At 33.8% G+C, this 18255-nt stretch overlaps 1 protein-coding gene across 5 annotated transcripts in view; it reads right to left on the bottom strand.

The window, feature by feature from the left end:
* The window catches only part of LOC143223218 (tyrosine-protein phosphatase 69D-like), a 337627-nt gene that overhangs the window by 67420 nt on the left and 251952 nt on the right, over positions 1–18255 (bottom strand). For all 5 annotated transcript variants that reach the window (XM_076450864.1, XM_076450865.1, XM_076450868.1 and 2 more), the window contains 4 exons: positions 16926–16995; positions 14959–15080; positions 10493–10712; positions 7150–7258 (listed from right to left, as the gene is read on the bottom strand). In XM_076450864.1, coding sequence (XP_076306979.1) covers positions 7150–7258; positions 10493–10712; positions 14959–15080; positions 16926–16995 — 521 coding nt within the window. The remainder of the gene's footprint in view (positions 1–7149; positions 7259–10492; positions 10713–14958; positions 15081–16925; positions 16996–18255) is intronic.

Below are 18255 nucleotides of genomic sequence, written 5' to 3'. Positions count from 1 at the left end.
AGTCCAACACACTAATCATTTGGTGAAGTCCGGCTTAAGTTTACATACGGAGATCGTAATGATTTATTTTGTGCAAACAAAAGCGAGGCTAGTACCAAGTGTGGTTATTTTTATAACCAAATAAGTTGTTTTGATTCTCGAAATAATCAAAGTTTTTGAAGTTACTGTGTAAAATTACGAAACATACAACAACTTACTTGTGGCGTGGCTCTTTACTTATCTGTATATTACAAAAAACATACCAAATTATTGTTTTTCAACAAGTTCACGAATTACCTGTTAATTTCAAAGTAATAATTCTAAGTGGTACAATTAAGTGCCATGTTGGAGTATCTGGTAGTTAAGAATATGTTGGCCCGGCATGGTCAAGTTGGTTAAGGCGTTCGACTCGTAATCAGACGGTCGCGAGTTCGATTCCCCCGTCGCACCAAACATGCTCGCCCTTTCAGCCGTAGGGGCGTTATAATATGACGATCAATCCCAATATTCGTTGATAAAAGAGTAGCCCAAGAGTTGGCGGTGGGTGGTGATGACTAATTGCGTTCCCTCAAGTCTTACAATACTAAATTAGGGACGGCTAGTGCAGATAGCCATCGCGTAGCTTTGAGCGAAATTCAAAATCAAACAAGAATATGTTTGTTACTATTTTTTTCTAAGGCCTTGAATAGCGGGAAGGTGCCAAAGTTTTGGAAGTTAACTAATGTCATTCCTCTTTTGAAAGAAATAATAAAAGTTGTCCCAGTAATTATAGACCCATTAATCTTACATTAGTTTTGGGAAAGTTTGGAAAGTCTAATAAAAGGTACTTTACAGAGTCATTAAAAAAATTTAGAATTTTATTGGATGGTTTCATTAAGGAGAAAAAATCTTGCTTTACAAATCTTTTGAGATTCGTTGGAAAGGTTATAATTTATTAGTTGAGCTTAAGGATGTAGATATAGTGTATCTGGATTTTCAGAAAGGTGCCGCATAAAAAGCTGTAAAACAATTAACTCTACATTTGAAGTATTGTGTTCAGTCTTGGATTCCTTACCACAGGAAGATTTTTTTTATTTTTTTTATTTTAGCGTAAAGCTATACAAGGTCTATCTGCGCTATACGTCCCTAATTTAGTGGTGAAAGACTAGAGGGAAGGCAGCTCATCATTACCACCCACCGCTTCTTTTATTAACGAATAGTAGGATTGACTGTAACGTTATAACGTCCCCAAGGCTGAAAGGGCGAGCATGTTTGGTGAAACAGGGATTTGAGCCTGCGACCCTAAGATTGCGTGTGCAGCGCCATAACTACGTTGCCATGCCGGGCCTCCTTAGGAAGGGTTTACAGATGGCCGCTAGAATGGTTCCTGGGATGGATGGGTTGCATACGAGAAGAGGTTAAATCTATAAAATATTATCTTAATAAAAAAGAAAAATTAGAGGATCTAATTGAGATGTTTAAAATTGTTAAGGGAATTTATAGTATTAATGCATTTTTTTTTTATTTAACAGTGAGAATAATAGGATTAGGGAACACAAATATGAAATTTAGCACGGCAGCCAAAACAGTTTTGTTTTATAACAGGGCGATTGGTCTCTAGAATGGGTTATCTTTGAATGTGAGGCTGTACATTTATGGGAGTTTAATATAAAGCTTGATAACTATAAGGGCTAATTCTTATATTTTTATTTTATTTATTTGGTAATTTAAGTTTAATTTAAAGGATGGGAAAGTCGAGATAAACGAATAGGTTACTTATTGTTCTTAAACATTATGTTATGTTACCAATCGAGAGTTCAAAACCCTTCACGGAACATGCTTGCTCTTTAAGCCGTGGAGAACTTGTAAGCTCCAGTCAATTCCAGTATTCATCGTTAAAGAATAACCCAAGAACTGGTGGTGGGTAGTACTGACTAGTTCTATTCCCTTTAGTCTAGTACCCCGCTGGGATAGCAGTAAATCTTCGGATTTACAACGCTAAAATCAGGGGATCGATTCCCCTCGGTGGACACAACGGATAGCTTGATGTGGCCTTGCTATAAGAAACACACACACACACCCTCTAGTCTGTCGGTGTAGAAATGAGCCGGTTAGTGCAAATAACCCTCGAATAGCTTTGCGCGAAATTCTACAAAACAAAGAATTCTTTCTGAAGAACAGTTTACAAAACCAACGGTGCTCTTTCTTTGTTTAAATGTTCAAGCACGAAAGATTTGTCAAACAAAAGAAGAAATTATGAGTTCAAATTTAAAATCATTGATATCTCATATTAATGACTGATTTGTTTCGTATATAAGACTTTAAAAATGATCAACTAAGTGATTGTCTTCACTACGTATCTAATTTGGAAGCAATCACAAGTGAAACATCAAAAGGAAAGGCTCTTATCTTTTCGCCATTAGAAATGTTCGAACACTTAGTAATGAAGACAAGTGAGTTTTAACATCAGATTAATCCAATTTTTTTTTCTTCTATTGAATCGACACTTTCAAATGGCGATATTGATAATGCTTATTGTGTTTCGTCATTAATCATGACCTAACGCTAAAGAACATTTGCTGAAAGTCAGAAAATTTGTTATAACTATAACAGTATCAGTGCTTATTTCCAACTCTAAATGGAAACAAAAAACACCGAAAGTTACTGTATTGAAAAAACATTGTAACTAATATCCAAATGTTCGTAATATCAGGTAAAATATCAGTTTTAAATGTATGATAACACAAAGGAAATTCTGAAAAAAATTCTTCTTCAAAATATATTTATTTATGAATTCAAATCAATGTTTTAATTAATCGTTGTATTCTCATTTTTATCTTTCGATAAGATAAAATATATTGATTATTTTTGTTTGTTTTCTTTCAGCGCACAGCTGTACTGCTGACTGTGTACAGTATACCCACAGAGGAGACCAAACACCGATATTTAGTGTTATAAATCACCATGTTTACCAATGAACGCCTTAACCCACCTGGCCATGCCGGGCCTTTTTACAATCAGAAGAAGAAGCTTTTTTAGATTGTATTATTCAATAATGATTACGTAGTCTGGTGCTTTCAATCAATATTTTCGGTTTTGACATTTTTACCCCTAAATTTGGGTCGGTTTTTCACGACTAGAGGTCATAAAAAACATTTTTTTTTTATATTTCATTCAAGTCTGTCATGTTTTCGACAGATGTGTGTATGTTTTCTTACAGCAAAGTCATATAAGGCTATCTGCTGTATCCACGGGGGGAATAGAGCCCCTGATTTTGGCGTTGTAAATCCGGAAGCTTACCGCTATCCCAGTGGGAGACTTTTCGACTGATAACTTTGCCATGTTTCAATACTCGCTTTGCGTTGTACTCTCTCTCTGTTTCTTTTTTCTTTATTTAAACTAGTCGCAGCTTGTGACAAAAAATCAATTTTTAAAATCATATACCCACTTTAAGAAAAGGTAAAAGGGTGTGAGAGATTTGACGTGTAGATGGATAAGATATAATATTCAGTTCCAGTGTCTTAATATTGTTACACTCGTGCCCAATAAGCGCTCTTTAACTTTTGGTACCTGAATGAAACTGGCAAATCTCCCACTTGATAAAACTGGTAAACATGAATTCAAAAACACCTCGATGTTTTTATTGATTTGTAAAGTAATGTTTGGGTATTGTGGAATCCAAATGAAAAAACAAAGCAACAACAAATGTAATGATTGTGATTTACTCAGAACCAAAATATACTCGCATCATACAACATACAAATGAATGCTATTTTAGTTGAATGTTAACAGTGTTAACTATTCGCTGCTAATAATTGATAGTCGAATGCTATATGTATAAATAAATACTTGTTTAATATGCAATAATAAATTCAGTTTAATTATGAACATTTTCGTACTTGGTTGTATGTTTTACAAATCCATGTGTCAAACACTATTAAACTTTTCAGATGGGTAGATGAGCGACAGGAACAAGTATGTTTTTTTTTTTTTAATTACGCGCAAAGCTACACGAGGGCTATCTGCGCTAGCCGTCCTTAATTTAACAGTATAAGAGAGTATAAGGCAGCTAGTCATCACCACCCACCGCCAACTCTTGGGCTACTCTTTTACCATCGAATAGTGGGATTGACGGTAAAATTATCACGCCCAATGGCTGAAAGGCCGAGCATGTTTGGTGCGACTGGGAGATTCAAACCCGCGACCCTCAGATTAGGAGTCAAACGCCTTAACCCACCTGGCCATGCCGGGCATACACGAGTATATGAATTAAAATTATACCAAGGAAATCACCTGGAATTGGAACCTAGCAACAGCTGAAATAATTTTCAATATTTACTGAACGAAAAAGTGATGTTCAGCAATTCATTCACAAAGATTGAAAAAAATGCAAAAATGTCTAGTGCTTTGATTTGTACAACACACACACACACACATATATATGTGTGTGTGTATGTGGGAGGGTAGAATGTGTAGATGAATCAATAGAATGTCCACCAAAACGTAATGCAATTTAATGATAATTCTTTGTTTATATAAAGTTAATTTAGTTTGTAGTCTACAGTTATTATACGCATGTATTAAGTACTGGGAAACCCGCATGGGAAACCGCCAATGAATAAAACTTATACTAATTTATCTAGTTTCATTCTAAATTTTCACGAGTGTCACCACAGGCATTAGGAATATATAAAAAAACATCAAAGCAAAAGAGAAAAAAACGATTAAGTTGGCATTACTTTCATAATATCCGAAAGGAATAATTCATACATGAACTAATCTAGGACTAGTTGTTTTTGAATTTTCTTACAAAGCTATTCAAAAGCTACCTGTATAGTTATTCCCAGTTTTGATGATACGGACTAGAGAAAAGGAAGCTAGTCAGCTGAATTCATCGTCAACTATTGTGTTAATTTTGTCTAACTAAATAGCAGGATTTAATCATTTCCCTTATAACATACTGAAGACTCCAAAATGCAGATTGCGTATTTGTGGCATTGAGACCATAAATAACGTAGTCAGATTTAGGCACACTAGCCACAGTAAGACACACCTGTCACATGTTCGGAGAAAATCTAGATTTTGTTTCCTGTGGCGGAACTGCCATAACCTGGTAATTAGTGCGCTCGAGTTACAACCTGCGGGGCACGGGTTCGAATCTTAATATGCGGTGAATCGTGTTGATTAGCTGCCGTCTTTCTAGTTTATCCTGATAAATTAAGGACGGCTAGCGCAGATAGCCTTCGAGTAGCTTTGCGCAAAGACTAAATCAATTTACTGTAGACCAACCACATAATGTTAAAACGAAAAAACGAACACAAATGGAGATTAGTGGTTAGATCATCACTTGTCAAATTAATCTCTATTACGTATGATGTATAACTTTTAATGCTTAGGAAGCTTCATCGCAGTAGTTCTAAAAAGAAAAAGTAACTAAAATAAGATCTTAAGTAGATTATAATATGATTTGAATGTTTTGACTTCTTATATGAAAACCATTATTTCCGAAAAAACAACAGAATCTAGTAGAAAAAAAGTAAAAATAAACTAAAAAATCAGAATTTCCTCATAATGCCAACTCTACAGATTTTAGCGTTCGAATTATCTTTTAACAGAAAAGCATTGTTTTGTTTGTTTTTTGGAATTTCGCACAAAGCTACTCGAGGGCTATCTGTGCTAGCCGTCCCTAATTTAGCAGTGTAAGACTAGAGGGAAGGCAGCTAGTCATCACCACCCACCGCCAACTCTTGGGCAACAGAAAAGCATTCTTATGCAGTATGTCATGACATATCAAAATATCTAAAACACACATGTACCGCGAAATATGTGGTTAAATTCCAAGATATGTATTTCAGTACAGTGAGGATAAACGATATAGTAGTACGATACAAGATGTGAATTTAGGCTATTAGAAAAGTGTATACATATGCATTGTACCGTTGTATCTTCAGATGATACTAAATTAAATTCATTTCTAACATTACAGAACATGTAAAATGGGTATGTAATAAATATTAACGTACTTTTGTCTTTATGTACTCTGGTGTGTTGTGAACAATCTTATATTAAAACGTTTTAGTTTTCTTTCTGCTTTCAAACTGTGATCCAAAGCGATGACCGTTTTGTAGTAGAGAATCAAATTTAGATAAATTATAACATTTGAAACTCCATAACCCAAACGTTTATTAAATGGTGAATTCATATTAGGAGATCGAATTTCGTATGTTATTTATCTTTCATCCTACGTATTTTATAGAAAAGGCTTACTTCATTAGAAACTTTTAATGGCTTTTCAAAGTAATTCACTTCGAATTTCATTAAAAATGTTTTTAAACTTTACCATTAATTGGTCTATTCTATTTGGTTTATCAATAAGTTTTCCAAAACAATTGTTTCGTGTTTCAAAATAATTTTACCTTAAAAACTGTTGCTTTCATTATTATTAACACGTGAAGATTATCCTTTAGATTTCTAGTGTTTTAAAAGTAGTCTAAACTTCATCTTACAGTAACTTATAAATGTTATAAGTAGAACGTTTAACAACTTCCAACACTTTACCAATAGTGACTTTTAGAAAACCGCTTAACAAAACGCTTTCTAAAGTAATTTGAGCATCATTGAAATTATTATTAAGAAACTACTAGCTCTTTATTTTCAAACTAAACGGCATCTTATACGACACATGGGTTAGACAACCAGGTAAAATATTACAAGGTTCAGACATGCACATGTAGTCTTTTCAGAATTACTAAACAGATGGAGGATAACTATTCAGCAGAGAATTCTCCACCCACCTACGCGGTTACTCAAATTTTAAAGTGCGGGTTGACCCTTACACCTTCACGTCTGCACGTTAAACTTTAAAGCTATTTCCGGGCGAAATACATACAAAAATAACAGAGAATACCAAGTTAACAGTGAACTTAAATAATCTCATTCAAATACGAAATGAATTGATGCGAAAATGACATGTCTTAGCGGTAGTGTATTTAGTTTTTGTACAAATGAGTGAAAATGTGTGTATAAGTGACAGTATCATTCAAGGTTGTAGCATTACGGATGTTTAAATGATGACAAAAACATTTAAAGTTGGTTGTAATTAATGGTTTTGAAATACTGCTCAAAGTTAAATTATTTCAAAAAACAACAAACTTCTACACTAAATCCGTTTAATATTTACATTTCACTTACCGAATTGATCCATTCCTTTCTGAGACTCGCTGCAATTTCAGCACGAGATGTCTCTCATGACGGCTCTCTCTCATATATTGGAGTCGAAACTGGGGTAATTCTGTAGGAACTGAAAACGAAGAAATAAAAGACAAAAAACTTTTTAATTAAACATAACTTAAAAGCTGAGTTAATTTGGTTTATATGAGACTTTAGTCTGTAAATGATCAAACTTTTTTTTATGCCAAAGTTTTGTTCATCGTTGGTCTTTGCTGATTTGAATATAGCAAAGGCTGTTAATGAACAAAGCATTCACTTGAAAGAAAGCTTGTTCATTCACAGAGTGAGGCCTCAAATAAGCCAAATTAGCTCAGCTTATAAACTGTTTTTAATATTTCGTAACCTAATTTAACTAACGTTCGCTAATAGAACAATTTCACTTACTTTCTAGCATCTCTGGTACGTATGGAACTTTCTCATGTCCCTGTTTTATTCATTGAATCATAAGCTCAATATTCATAAAGTTGAACTAATATACAAGTAACAAACAAATTAACTAACTCAATAGTCAGTCATCAATTATGATAGCGTAACTCACATTTTATGATGCTGAAATAATTTCATACACTTCTAAGGCTGCCGTCATTGAATCACGCCCACCATGTGAAGTTAAAGCTCTCTCTTGCCAACAACAATACAAATCTTTAAATTAAAAACAAACAAACAAACAGTTTACAACTATATAGTTATATTATAAATAGGGAAAATTGTGCTATTTCAGAGTGTGCTGAAAGTATCGAGTAACTGTTGTTTAATACTTACAAACCACGAAGTGATATGCGTTTTATTCTTAACGAATACAATGCTCTATACTTCGATAAATGTTGCTATTTGTTGGATGTGACGTTTTTGGGAGTGTTATTTGTATTTAGTCAGCTAACAGAACTTAAAGAAGAACTTGGAGGGTCACAGTAAGAGAGTGGATGAGTTTTTAGATGGAGAGATTGAGTGATAGAGGTATTATAGTGTGAGATGTTAGTAGCTTCAGAAATAGGAAGAAATGGAGAGTTTGGACAGGGAAGGGCAGAAAAACTGTTAGGAATACAAATACGAGATGATAATAGTAACGTGAAACAGAAAGATAAGGATTGGAGAATACTGCGAGAAAAAATGTGTTTGAATATTTAAATTTCATATTTTAGTTTTTAAAAATACAGTAAAAAAACGTATTCATCCAATGCTAACATTGAAGCTTCTGTAGTATCTTGACAGTATAATTAAATTGGTGTCAACCAGTACACCAGTCTTTAACATACTACTTACTAGAACTGACATCATATATCACGAGATAAAATACCGCAACTAATGAGGTATATATGTCACTCATGTGAAAAGTCAGTGCCACCGAGGCTTATTTTCACAAAGTGAGAAGTCTCTTAGTCACATATAAATTATGAAGATTTTTATTTCAATTTGAAAAGTTTATTCTATGTTTAGACTTTAAAATTCTCATTGTTATCGAAGGGATTCTTATAGAGAGCTCTTTAGAATTTGTATCAACAAAAGAATTGAATCTACAGTATTATAATTTATCTCGGACGAGTTTCCGATTTATTATGTAACGTATTAAGGTTTCGAATGCTGGGACTTTTAATTTTTATTTAGAAGTTAATTAAATCTCAATATATATTAGATTTATGATACTTGCCAACAAGATTTTATACACTTAGTTTTATTTCTTAACACAAATATCTTTTAATATACAAACAACGCTATATAATAACGTTTACTACAAAAGATTATCCAAACATGCTCGCCCTTTTAGCCGTGAGGGCGTTATAATGTGATGATCATTCCCACTATTCGTTGATCAAATAGTAGCCCAAGAGTTGGAGGTGGGTGGTGATGACTAGCTGCCTTCCCTCTATTCTAACACTGCTAAATTAGGAACGGCTAGTTCAGATAGCCCTCGTGTAGCTTTGTGCAAAATCCAAAACAAACAAAGAAATGATTATTTATATGCAAAGAGTTTACAAACTCGCAAACAATATCCAGTCTTCTATCTGGTCTGGGACTGAATATTTTATCAACGGTCCAGGTCCACGACGAGCGAATTAATTTTATGTAGATACACAGATACACTTCACTTGAAGGAAATGCTAGCTAGCTCTATTCTTATTTGGCTTAAGACGCTTTACAAGCTTATTTTTCACAGAGGAAGGTAGATATCTAATGTTCTTAGAAATAGTAACGTCCGAAGTTAATTCTTTTAAGATGAATGGTTTATAATGTTCGAAATCAAGAAATGTTCCTCAAGTTCTATAGTATTCGGATTAATAAGCATTCATCACATTTATAGCTTTCAAGGCTTATAGTATACTGACTCTAGCTGACCAATAATATTCTATAAGCTCTCTTGGCGCGTCGATTTAAATACAATCTTTAGGCGAAATTTCACTTGGTCACAATATTCGTAGATAAGTATATTTTTTAAACATATATTGTTGATTCTTAGTCTTATAAATCTTCTACAAATTTAGAGAACAGGCGGTGGGACTTGGGCAATACAAATTGAAGTTTATAATTACATACACTTCTAAATATACATTAAACTGAAACAAACATGCATATTAAAATAAATATATATTAGTAAATCTATTAAGAGTATGTATACTTATTTCAGTTGTTGTTTGTTTTGAATTTCGTGCAAAGCTACACGAGGGCTACCTGCGCAAGCCGTACTTAATTTAGCAGTGTAAGACTAGAGGGAAGACAGCTAGTTATCATCACCCACCGCCAACTCTTGGGCTACTCTTTTACCAACGAATAGTAGAATTGACCGCAAACATTATAACGCTCTCCACGGCTGAAAAGGCGAGCATGTTTGGTGTGAGAGGAATTCAAACCCGCGACCCTCAAATTATGAGTCGAGTGCCTTAATCACCTGGCCATGCCGAACCATTTCAGTTTCAGTTTTTATCCCGTTGTCGTATAACATAGTAGCATTTCTATGTTAATGTTAAATAAAAACTGTTAATTGTTTCATTTATGTAAGATTGTAAATCTAGTTGTTATTTTACGGTCAAATTATATAAATATCGATCATTTGAACGTGGTAAATCTGACCGTTGGTGGGAAGGTAATTAAAATAATCAATATATTTTCCCATAATTTTCGTTTATTTCATAAGGTTCGAGCACGCTCATTTTGAGGGTATTTGACTTAAGGACTGATAGTAACCATTATTATAAGTCTTATAATAATTAAAACTATTAGTTCTCTAGAATATTTCGACCGAAAATACCAATATTTTCAACAAAAAATAAGGATATAAATTTATGAAAAAAATAATAACAGGCTTTACCAACAGGGAACGTGTTGCACGAGGACAGCTTGGTTGGGAAACTAAGTGGACCACATCCAGATCGGTTGTTTGTGCACATGCGGACGGTATAGTTAGTATTAGGCTTCACCGTGTTCCTGAATTCCAACGTGTCAGGTTTCACTTCGTGCATTGCTTTGAATCGATCGACAGCGATTTTACCGTTAGAGTTTTTGTAACGAGCCTCACCTTCCATAGTAACCTTAAAAAGAATTAGATAGCAAAAGAAAGGCATTTTATTCAATATCTAAATCGTAAGAAAATAAGGAAAGCATGCGTATTTTAATTAATGTAGTGTTTGAAAAATAATTCAACATTTTCTTATGGGATACCTAAGATTTATATTTAAACCGTCTTTTCTAAGAATCAAAATAGTTTAAGTGCAATATCACATGAAAATTACTATATGTATATTTATAAATAGCCAATAATGTGAATATTTTAATTATTCTTTGCTTCTGTTTGAGCACCCAAAAGTGATGGGTGAACAAAAAGTGAATAATTCGCAAGAACGTTGTTACAAATATCAGCTTTAATGTTTATTAAATTTAGTAAATTGTACGGAGATTGAGTACTTTATGCTAAAACGATTTTGGAGCCGGATCACGTCGTTACAGTCAATGTCACCAAAGCCAGTCATGCTTTATCTTGAAAGCACCTTGCATGAAAGTTTCCAATGCAAAAGGCTCCATCGTTAGAATGTCATGTCAAAAGTTCACCGATTCGGCGATGCTTTCTATAATTCATAATATGCCGAGTGTGCAAGGAATATTGCACTAGAATCCAAAGTTGTCGTGTTCGACGTCTTGAATAGTGTGCCTTCGTATGGAATAGCGTGAATACCTATTTCATGCTCGAACCACTTGAAATATGCGATGGTTGAATCATTATGCCGTAAAAGTATATTGTGTACTCGTGTCTTGGGTCGTTTTTGTTTTTTTCTCAGACAAAGATGTTGCATACTGTTACCGAGGGCGCACGTAAAGCGTTTCAACTTTAGTTTTTTGTTCGTGGATTCTCTCACCTGTCACAAGACTCAGAACTTTGCTTATCACGGTTTGGTTACGACTTGTTGTAAGTCTCTTTCTGGATGGTTCTGGTACCTCAAGTCCATAAATTTTTATTTGGTTTCCGAAGTTATTAAGAAGAAAGGATATCCATATCTTGGGAAGTCTACATCTTCGGTCTGAACACATATTTATGATCCTAGTATATGAACATTTTGCGTCAGAAAGGACTGTAAACATACTTTCTAACAGTGATTAATTTTCGATGGTATCAAACTACCAGGAGTTATAATCTCGGGAATGTTGATCATAGAATCGCGTAAATGAGCTTCCCAAAAGTTTTTGGGATTGTGTTGATTAATCCTTTCACAGCCGAACGAATGTTATAGATTTTCCCTGCAATGTTTCTACTCACGATAGTTGACCAAACTGCAAAAAACTTCGGATAAACTTACTAAATATATATTTATAGTTTTGTCTTTAGAATCTTGTGTATAATTTAATATTTATACCACCTTTTATGTTGTACAATTTTTATAAAGATACAGTCGATACGCTAGCCTACAGTTTATACCTTCATGTTCGGAAGGCCTGAAAAGAAATTCACTGAATTTTTTACGTTCTTTATTTGACGGAAACTGATCGTTCTACTCTCATGTAATTTTTATTGACGTGCTTACATTTAAGAAAAGTGTTTTGGCCAATCCGGTTTGTTGATTAAACATTATTAAAAGCTGATAATAAGCGGCTTCTACTCGATTAAACTCTGAAAACTAAACGACCTGGTCCTCTGGTGGCCCAACAGTAAGTTTTATGACTAAAAACCTGGTTTCTATACCCATGGTGGATGTAGCGCAGTCATCCTATTATGTATCTTCGAGCTTAAATACGAAAAAAACTGAACGACTTTTCTTGCCGGATGGTGGTGATTCTCATACAAAGGGGATCCGATTTAAGTGTTCGTAAGGCGTAATAATAGTTATTCGTGTTAAGGCTTAAACTTTTACCAATTTACTCTGTTCGCATTATTTGAGATAGATAGGGAATGTGGATCAAGACGAATCCGTAAATCCTGAACTTAAATCACTAAAACTTCAAGCTCGCAGGATTCATAATAAACTTTGGGATTACAGCCCTTAGACACTATTTTTCAAATTCCCAAGTAACATCAAAATAATGTTCTGATACATTCTGTTTAACCACAGCTTTATGTCGGTTGCTTTTCCTGTGTGATTTGCTGACTTGCATATTCAAAATAGTTTTAACGTGACGTATATACACTAAATCTTGTATTAGTAGTGCTTGTTCGAAGAGGCTCTGAACAAACAAGCGTCTCTATTGGTAGATCAATAGAAAACCTCTTAAAACTAGAGGAAGTATACAGATCATTGTAACGAGTGTTATTTAAATATAACTAAGCATTTAGACTGTGTGAAACACTTACTCATTCGTAAGCGAATAGGTAGTTCAAAGACCAGAAATATTTAAGTCGTAGAGTGTATATACATGCACAAACGTTCACTCGCGATATATCTTTTCTTTTTTAAATTTTTAATGACAGATTAAGCTTTCAACTGCTCGTGCTTGTATTTGTTTATTAATCAGATGACAAAGTAATCTGTTAGTTATCTTAATTTATCTCTAATACGTTTTCCAGCTCACGTTTGTTTATTAATGGTCTGGCAAGAAATAATTGTCTTAATAATTTTAAATTAATCCTACTATATACCTTAAATTCTTGCTCTAAACACAAAATGTAAATACTTCGCCAGTTTGTGTTAGATTAGCTATTGAATTTGATTATAAATATTCATTTATTTAACTTGATAATTACAAAAGAAGAGCTACATTATTTATTTATTGATGCCATTTTATCCTTCATTACTTACGGCTGAATCAGGATTTACTTTGTTTTCAGTAATAAATTAATAACATGAGTTTCTAAAACAAAGTGTTATCAACAAACATAGCTGTGTCATTAAGTGCTTTGAAACAGCATATTAATTATTCGTAGGAGCCAGAATTCAAATAACTTGGTGTTTTCAATGTGAACAGCACCTTTTACATAGGTTAAAATGTTCAGATCAGAGGGTCCGGTATGGCCAGATGGTTAAGGCGCTCGACTCGTAATCCGAGGGTCGCGAACTCAAACCTCCGTCACCCAAACATGCTTGCCTTTTCAGCCGTGGGGGCGTTATAATATTACGATCAATCTCATTATTCGTTAGTAAAGAGCAGCCCAAGAGTTTGCAGTGGGAGGTGATGGCTAGCTGCCTTCCCTTTGCTATTACACTGCTAAGTTAGGGACGGCTAATCTTTTACGAACGAATAGTGGGATTGACTATCACATTATAACACCCCCACGGCTGAAAAGGTGAGCATATTTGGAGTGACGGGGATTCGAACCCGCGACCCTCTGATTACGAGTTGAGTGCCTTAACAACCTGGCCGTGCCTGGCTTTATGGTGGATATAAAATGGTTGTAATACTCGTTACGGTATGTGCTTGTACAGTAGAAGTAGTGACAGAAGGCACATTTTCGGTCCTGTTGCGTCCATACTTTTTAACATATGGCGTTTAACGTTTAGAAGTACAATTTTACTGTTTATTTTTTTCCTTCAGTTTATGACTAGTATTAGTCAATAGCTTGAACACCAATAACCATTTGAACGACTTTCCAAACTACAAACATAAGTGCACGTTTTAAAACAGTCATTATTTCATTAATTATTGGTGAGTAATGCATTGTTCGTTACAATACGAAATATCAATTATCAAAAGCTTCTTTGAAAACCATTACTTTTAACGCACATCACAAATGTCTGGTATTCGTAAGTACGTTTCATGTTTGCCTGATTACTAATTTGAAAATAGTTAATGTACCCTGAGAGAGGGCTACTTTGTAAGTACCTTCTAAATCATGTTTCCTAAGCCATACAATGTACAAATTGTCTAACAGTTCTGGTAACACAATTTTTTACTTGTGTCAGTAAACTTGCGAACACCACTTACGGTCACTTTATACGTCAAAGCTTGCAAAGTATCAACCTTTCTTTTAATACATTATGTGATAAAACATCAAGTAAAACAGGAAATACTCAATATACTGACTGCATACAGATAAAGTCTTTCATAGTCGAAAATATGTTGGTAGGAGAATTGAGTAATGATTTGAAATTAGCTTTCCTTTCGATGTTAACATCTGTATACATTACATTTAAACTGTTTACATACAGTGTAACATAAAATAATAATTCATCCACAAATGTTTTACTGTTTTAATTTTCGCTTTTCTAGTACATTGCCTGTGATAAATATTAATCTTCACAAAACCACTCAGCTAAATAGTCTTATGTTTTAATTTCTCCTTGAATACAATGGAAAAGGTTGGACAGATACTAATGTTATATACATAAATATTAATAAGTTAGAATTACTTACGTTATAAGATTCAATTATTCCTCTGGCCTTTAATGGCGGCTCCCAAGTCACATTGATGTAGGTTTGTTTGTTTTCAGAATCGAAACCACACTTCACTTTAACATTTTCTGGAGGGTCTGCCACTGTGAAAGATATAGTAAGGAAATTTATCGTTAATTAAAATTTACGTAATAACTTAGAATAAGCGTTCAAAATTTAACCCTAACTCTTGGTTTGTTTTGAATTTCGCGCAAAGCTACACGAAAGTTATTTGCGCTAGCCATCCCTAATTTAGTAGTGTAACACAAGAGGTTAGGCAGCCAGCTATTATCACTCACCGCCAATTCTTGACCTAATCTTTTACCAATGAATAGAGGGATTGTCCGTCACATTATAACTATCCCACGCCTGAAAGGGCGAACATGTTTGGGGGATCCGAATTCGCTATCCGAGATTGTGACTAGAACGCCCTAACCACCTGGTTATGTCAGGCATCACCCAAGTCTTTTAATGAGTAATGACTGAGTAAACACAACAATTTGTTTGATTAGCCTGATTCACACCACAAAAGTTGATAATCATTAAAATTGACAATGTATATACATAGCGATTAGATCATAACTATTCTTGCCAGCCTGATGAGCTCTGGTATTTGGTGTAATGGCTTCGTCGGCAACATATATAATATTTGTAGCGTTGCTGGTATTTTTTATCATATTGTTCTTTGTTTTCACTCATGGGTTCTTAGAAGTGCAAAATGTATTAAAATATATTATGACATGATATAAAAGAAATGTGTATAATTCTCACTTTCAATTTATCTAAACATAACGATTTTATTTTTCACTTACAAGATATGTAAACAGTGTTTTTATTTTCACTTACTATAGATGTATATCTTCTAGTTAAAAGAGATGTAGCAAGCACATTCTGTTTAGTAACAGTTGCTATATCACTAAAAATGATGGTTTGCTAAAAATTCAAAAAGAGTAAAGGCTTTAATGAAGTGAAAACAAAGGATACAAGTAAAATCATGCTATTCCACTTTTGGATTTAGTATCGACCGCTGCTGGCAACAAATGGCATTTATAGTGACACAAGAAAGTAAAAATTCCTTTTATACTAAAGTCTACTGACGATCATAAGAAACAAACTATTTTGAAAATGTTTCAAAATATTTTGAAATTAATTTTCTTTGTATTTTGAAATATGCTAAGAGACCGAGTTTTTTTTTTTTTTTTACAAACGTAAGTTGAATCGTGTTTAGAGAAGCTGAAACTGTACATCATTTCAGTTTATTTGAAGTGATCTGGTTTATTTTGAATTTCGCTACACGAGGGCTATCTGTGCTAGCCGTCCTTAATTTAGCAGTGTAAGATTAAAGAGAAGGTAGCTAGTTATCACCACCCACCATCAACTCTTAAGCTACTCTTTTACTAACGAATAGTGGTATTGACCCTCACGATATAACGCCCACACGGCTGAAAGAGCCAGCATGTTTGGTGCGACGGGGATTCGAACCCGCGACCCTCAGATCACGCGTCGAGAGCCCTAATCAACTGGTCATGCCGGGCTATTTGATGTGAAAAAAATGTCTATATAAAATCCGTGAAATTAAACAACACCGTTTATTAATTATGAATTTCTCACTAAATATATATATAACTTCAATGAAGAAATGAAAGATTCCACGAATGATATGAAGGAATAATCTACACTTTTTTCTACTCCATATGCAGCACATTAAAAACCCTAAGATCAGTATTTATTATTATTACATTCCTGAATGTATGACACTTCTTAAATATATAATAATTAATAAGATTAAGGCCAATGGTTTATGCAATCGAATTAATAGTAGTTCTAAGAAGCGTCCCGAAAATTACAATGAACATACTAAATATCACAAATTGTAATTATTGAAAATGGACATGTATCATACTTGATTTTCATTCTTAGAGTTTGTTTGGTGAACTAACGAAACTTACTTCCGTCAGAGGTCTCTTCTTCAACTAAATTTGACCAGTCTCCACATCCAATTGAATTACACGCTTTAACCTGAAACGCAATGACAAGTCAACAAATACATCGTTAAATATTTAATTTAAAAATTAAATATGAATGCTAAAAATATATACATATTTAAATACAGACTAATATTAATTTTACCAGATAATACAGACTAAGGTAAGAACTAACACACTTCAGTGCTTAAAATATGTACAACTATACACAGAAATGATAAAAATACCACATAATTCAGTCTAAAGTGTTAATACCTATTCAACACCTGACTTTAACTATTGCCCAATCTGCTTTCTTAACATTTTCCAATTAATGAAACAAGAGCATACATGTGTGAAACATCATAAACCTTTCATAATTTACAATCAGTTCATATTAAATCTATAAATATAAAAAATAATTAATGTAACAAATTTAATGCAAGATATGAAAAATCTGTGTCTAGAAATGACAACCCTTGTATTGATTATTTGTGCTAGTAAGACTTAGAATGCAATTTTCTTATGGAAGGAAGAAGTATTAAGTATTTTGTATTCTTTGCAAATTCCTAGAAGACTGACTGAATTAAACCGTTAAACTTGTAGGTTTTGCATGTTTGTTTTAGTTTATCGTAAAATTTTCAGTATAGTTTGTTGAGCCACAATACTGATTTATATTTAGTGATTAAGAATATTTTACCAATCTTAAAATATCACATAAAGTATTAAAAACTAAATAAAAACAAAACACAAGGAGACGTTTTACAACATGAAGACCTATTGTTATGAAACGGACATTCAATTTGAACAATTTTGATACTGACTCATGACTTACAGGCATGTTAAGAAGTAAATATTAATGATTTTCACTTTGGTTTGGTTTGTTTTGAATTTCGCGCAAAACTACATGAGAGCTATCTGCGCTAGCCGTCCCTAAGTCTGCAGTGTAAGACTTGAGGAAAGGCAGCTAGTCATCACCACCCACCGCCAACTCTTGGGCTACTCTTTTACCAACGAATAGTGGGATTGACAGTCACATTATAATGCCACCACGGCTGAAAGAGTGAGCATTTTTGGTGTGACGAGGATTCGAACCCGTTACCCTCAGATTACGATTTGAGAGCCTTAGCCATCTGGCCATGCCATACTTTCAGTTCGGATAAATTACCATAAATTATACTCTAACAAACTCACATGCAACAAGTTCTCCAACCAAACAGAACGGTTTGATTATGTTTTAATTCACTCAGCGTTAGAACAGGCAATTTATCTCAGAATAATCAAGGTTTAAGTTAGACTTATCTTAAAACAGAAA

The sequence above is a fragment of the Tachypleus tridentatus genome, chromosome 8 (genome assembly GCF_004210375.1).
Source record: "Tachypleus tridentatus isolate NWPU-2018 chromosome 8, ASM421037v1, whole genome shotgun sequence".
Lineage (NCBI taxonomy): Eukaryota > Metazoa > Arthropoda > Merostomata > Xiphosura > Limulidae > Tachypleus > Tachypleus tridentatus.
This window is presented reverse-complemented; position numbering and strand designations above follow the sequence as displayed.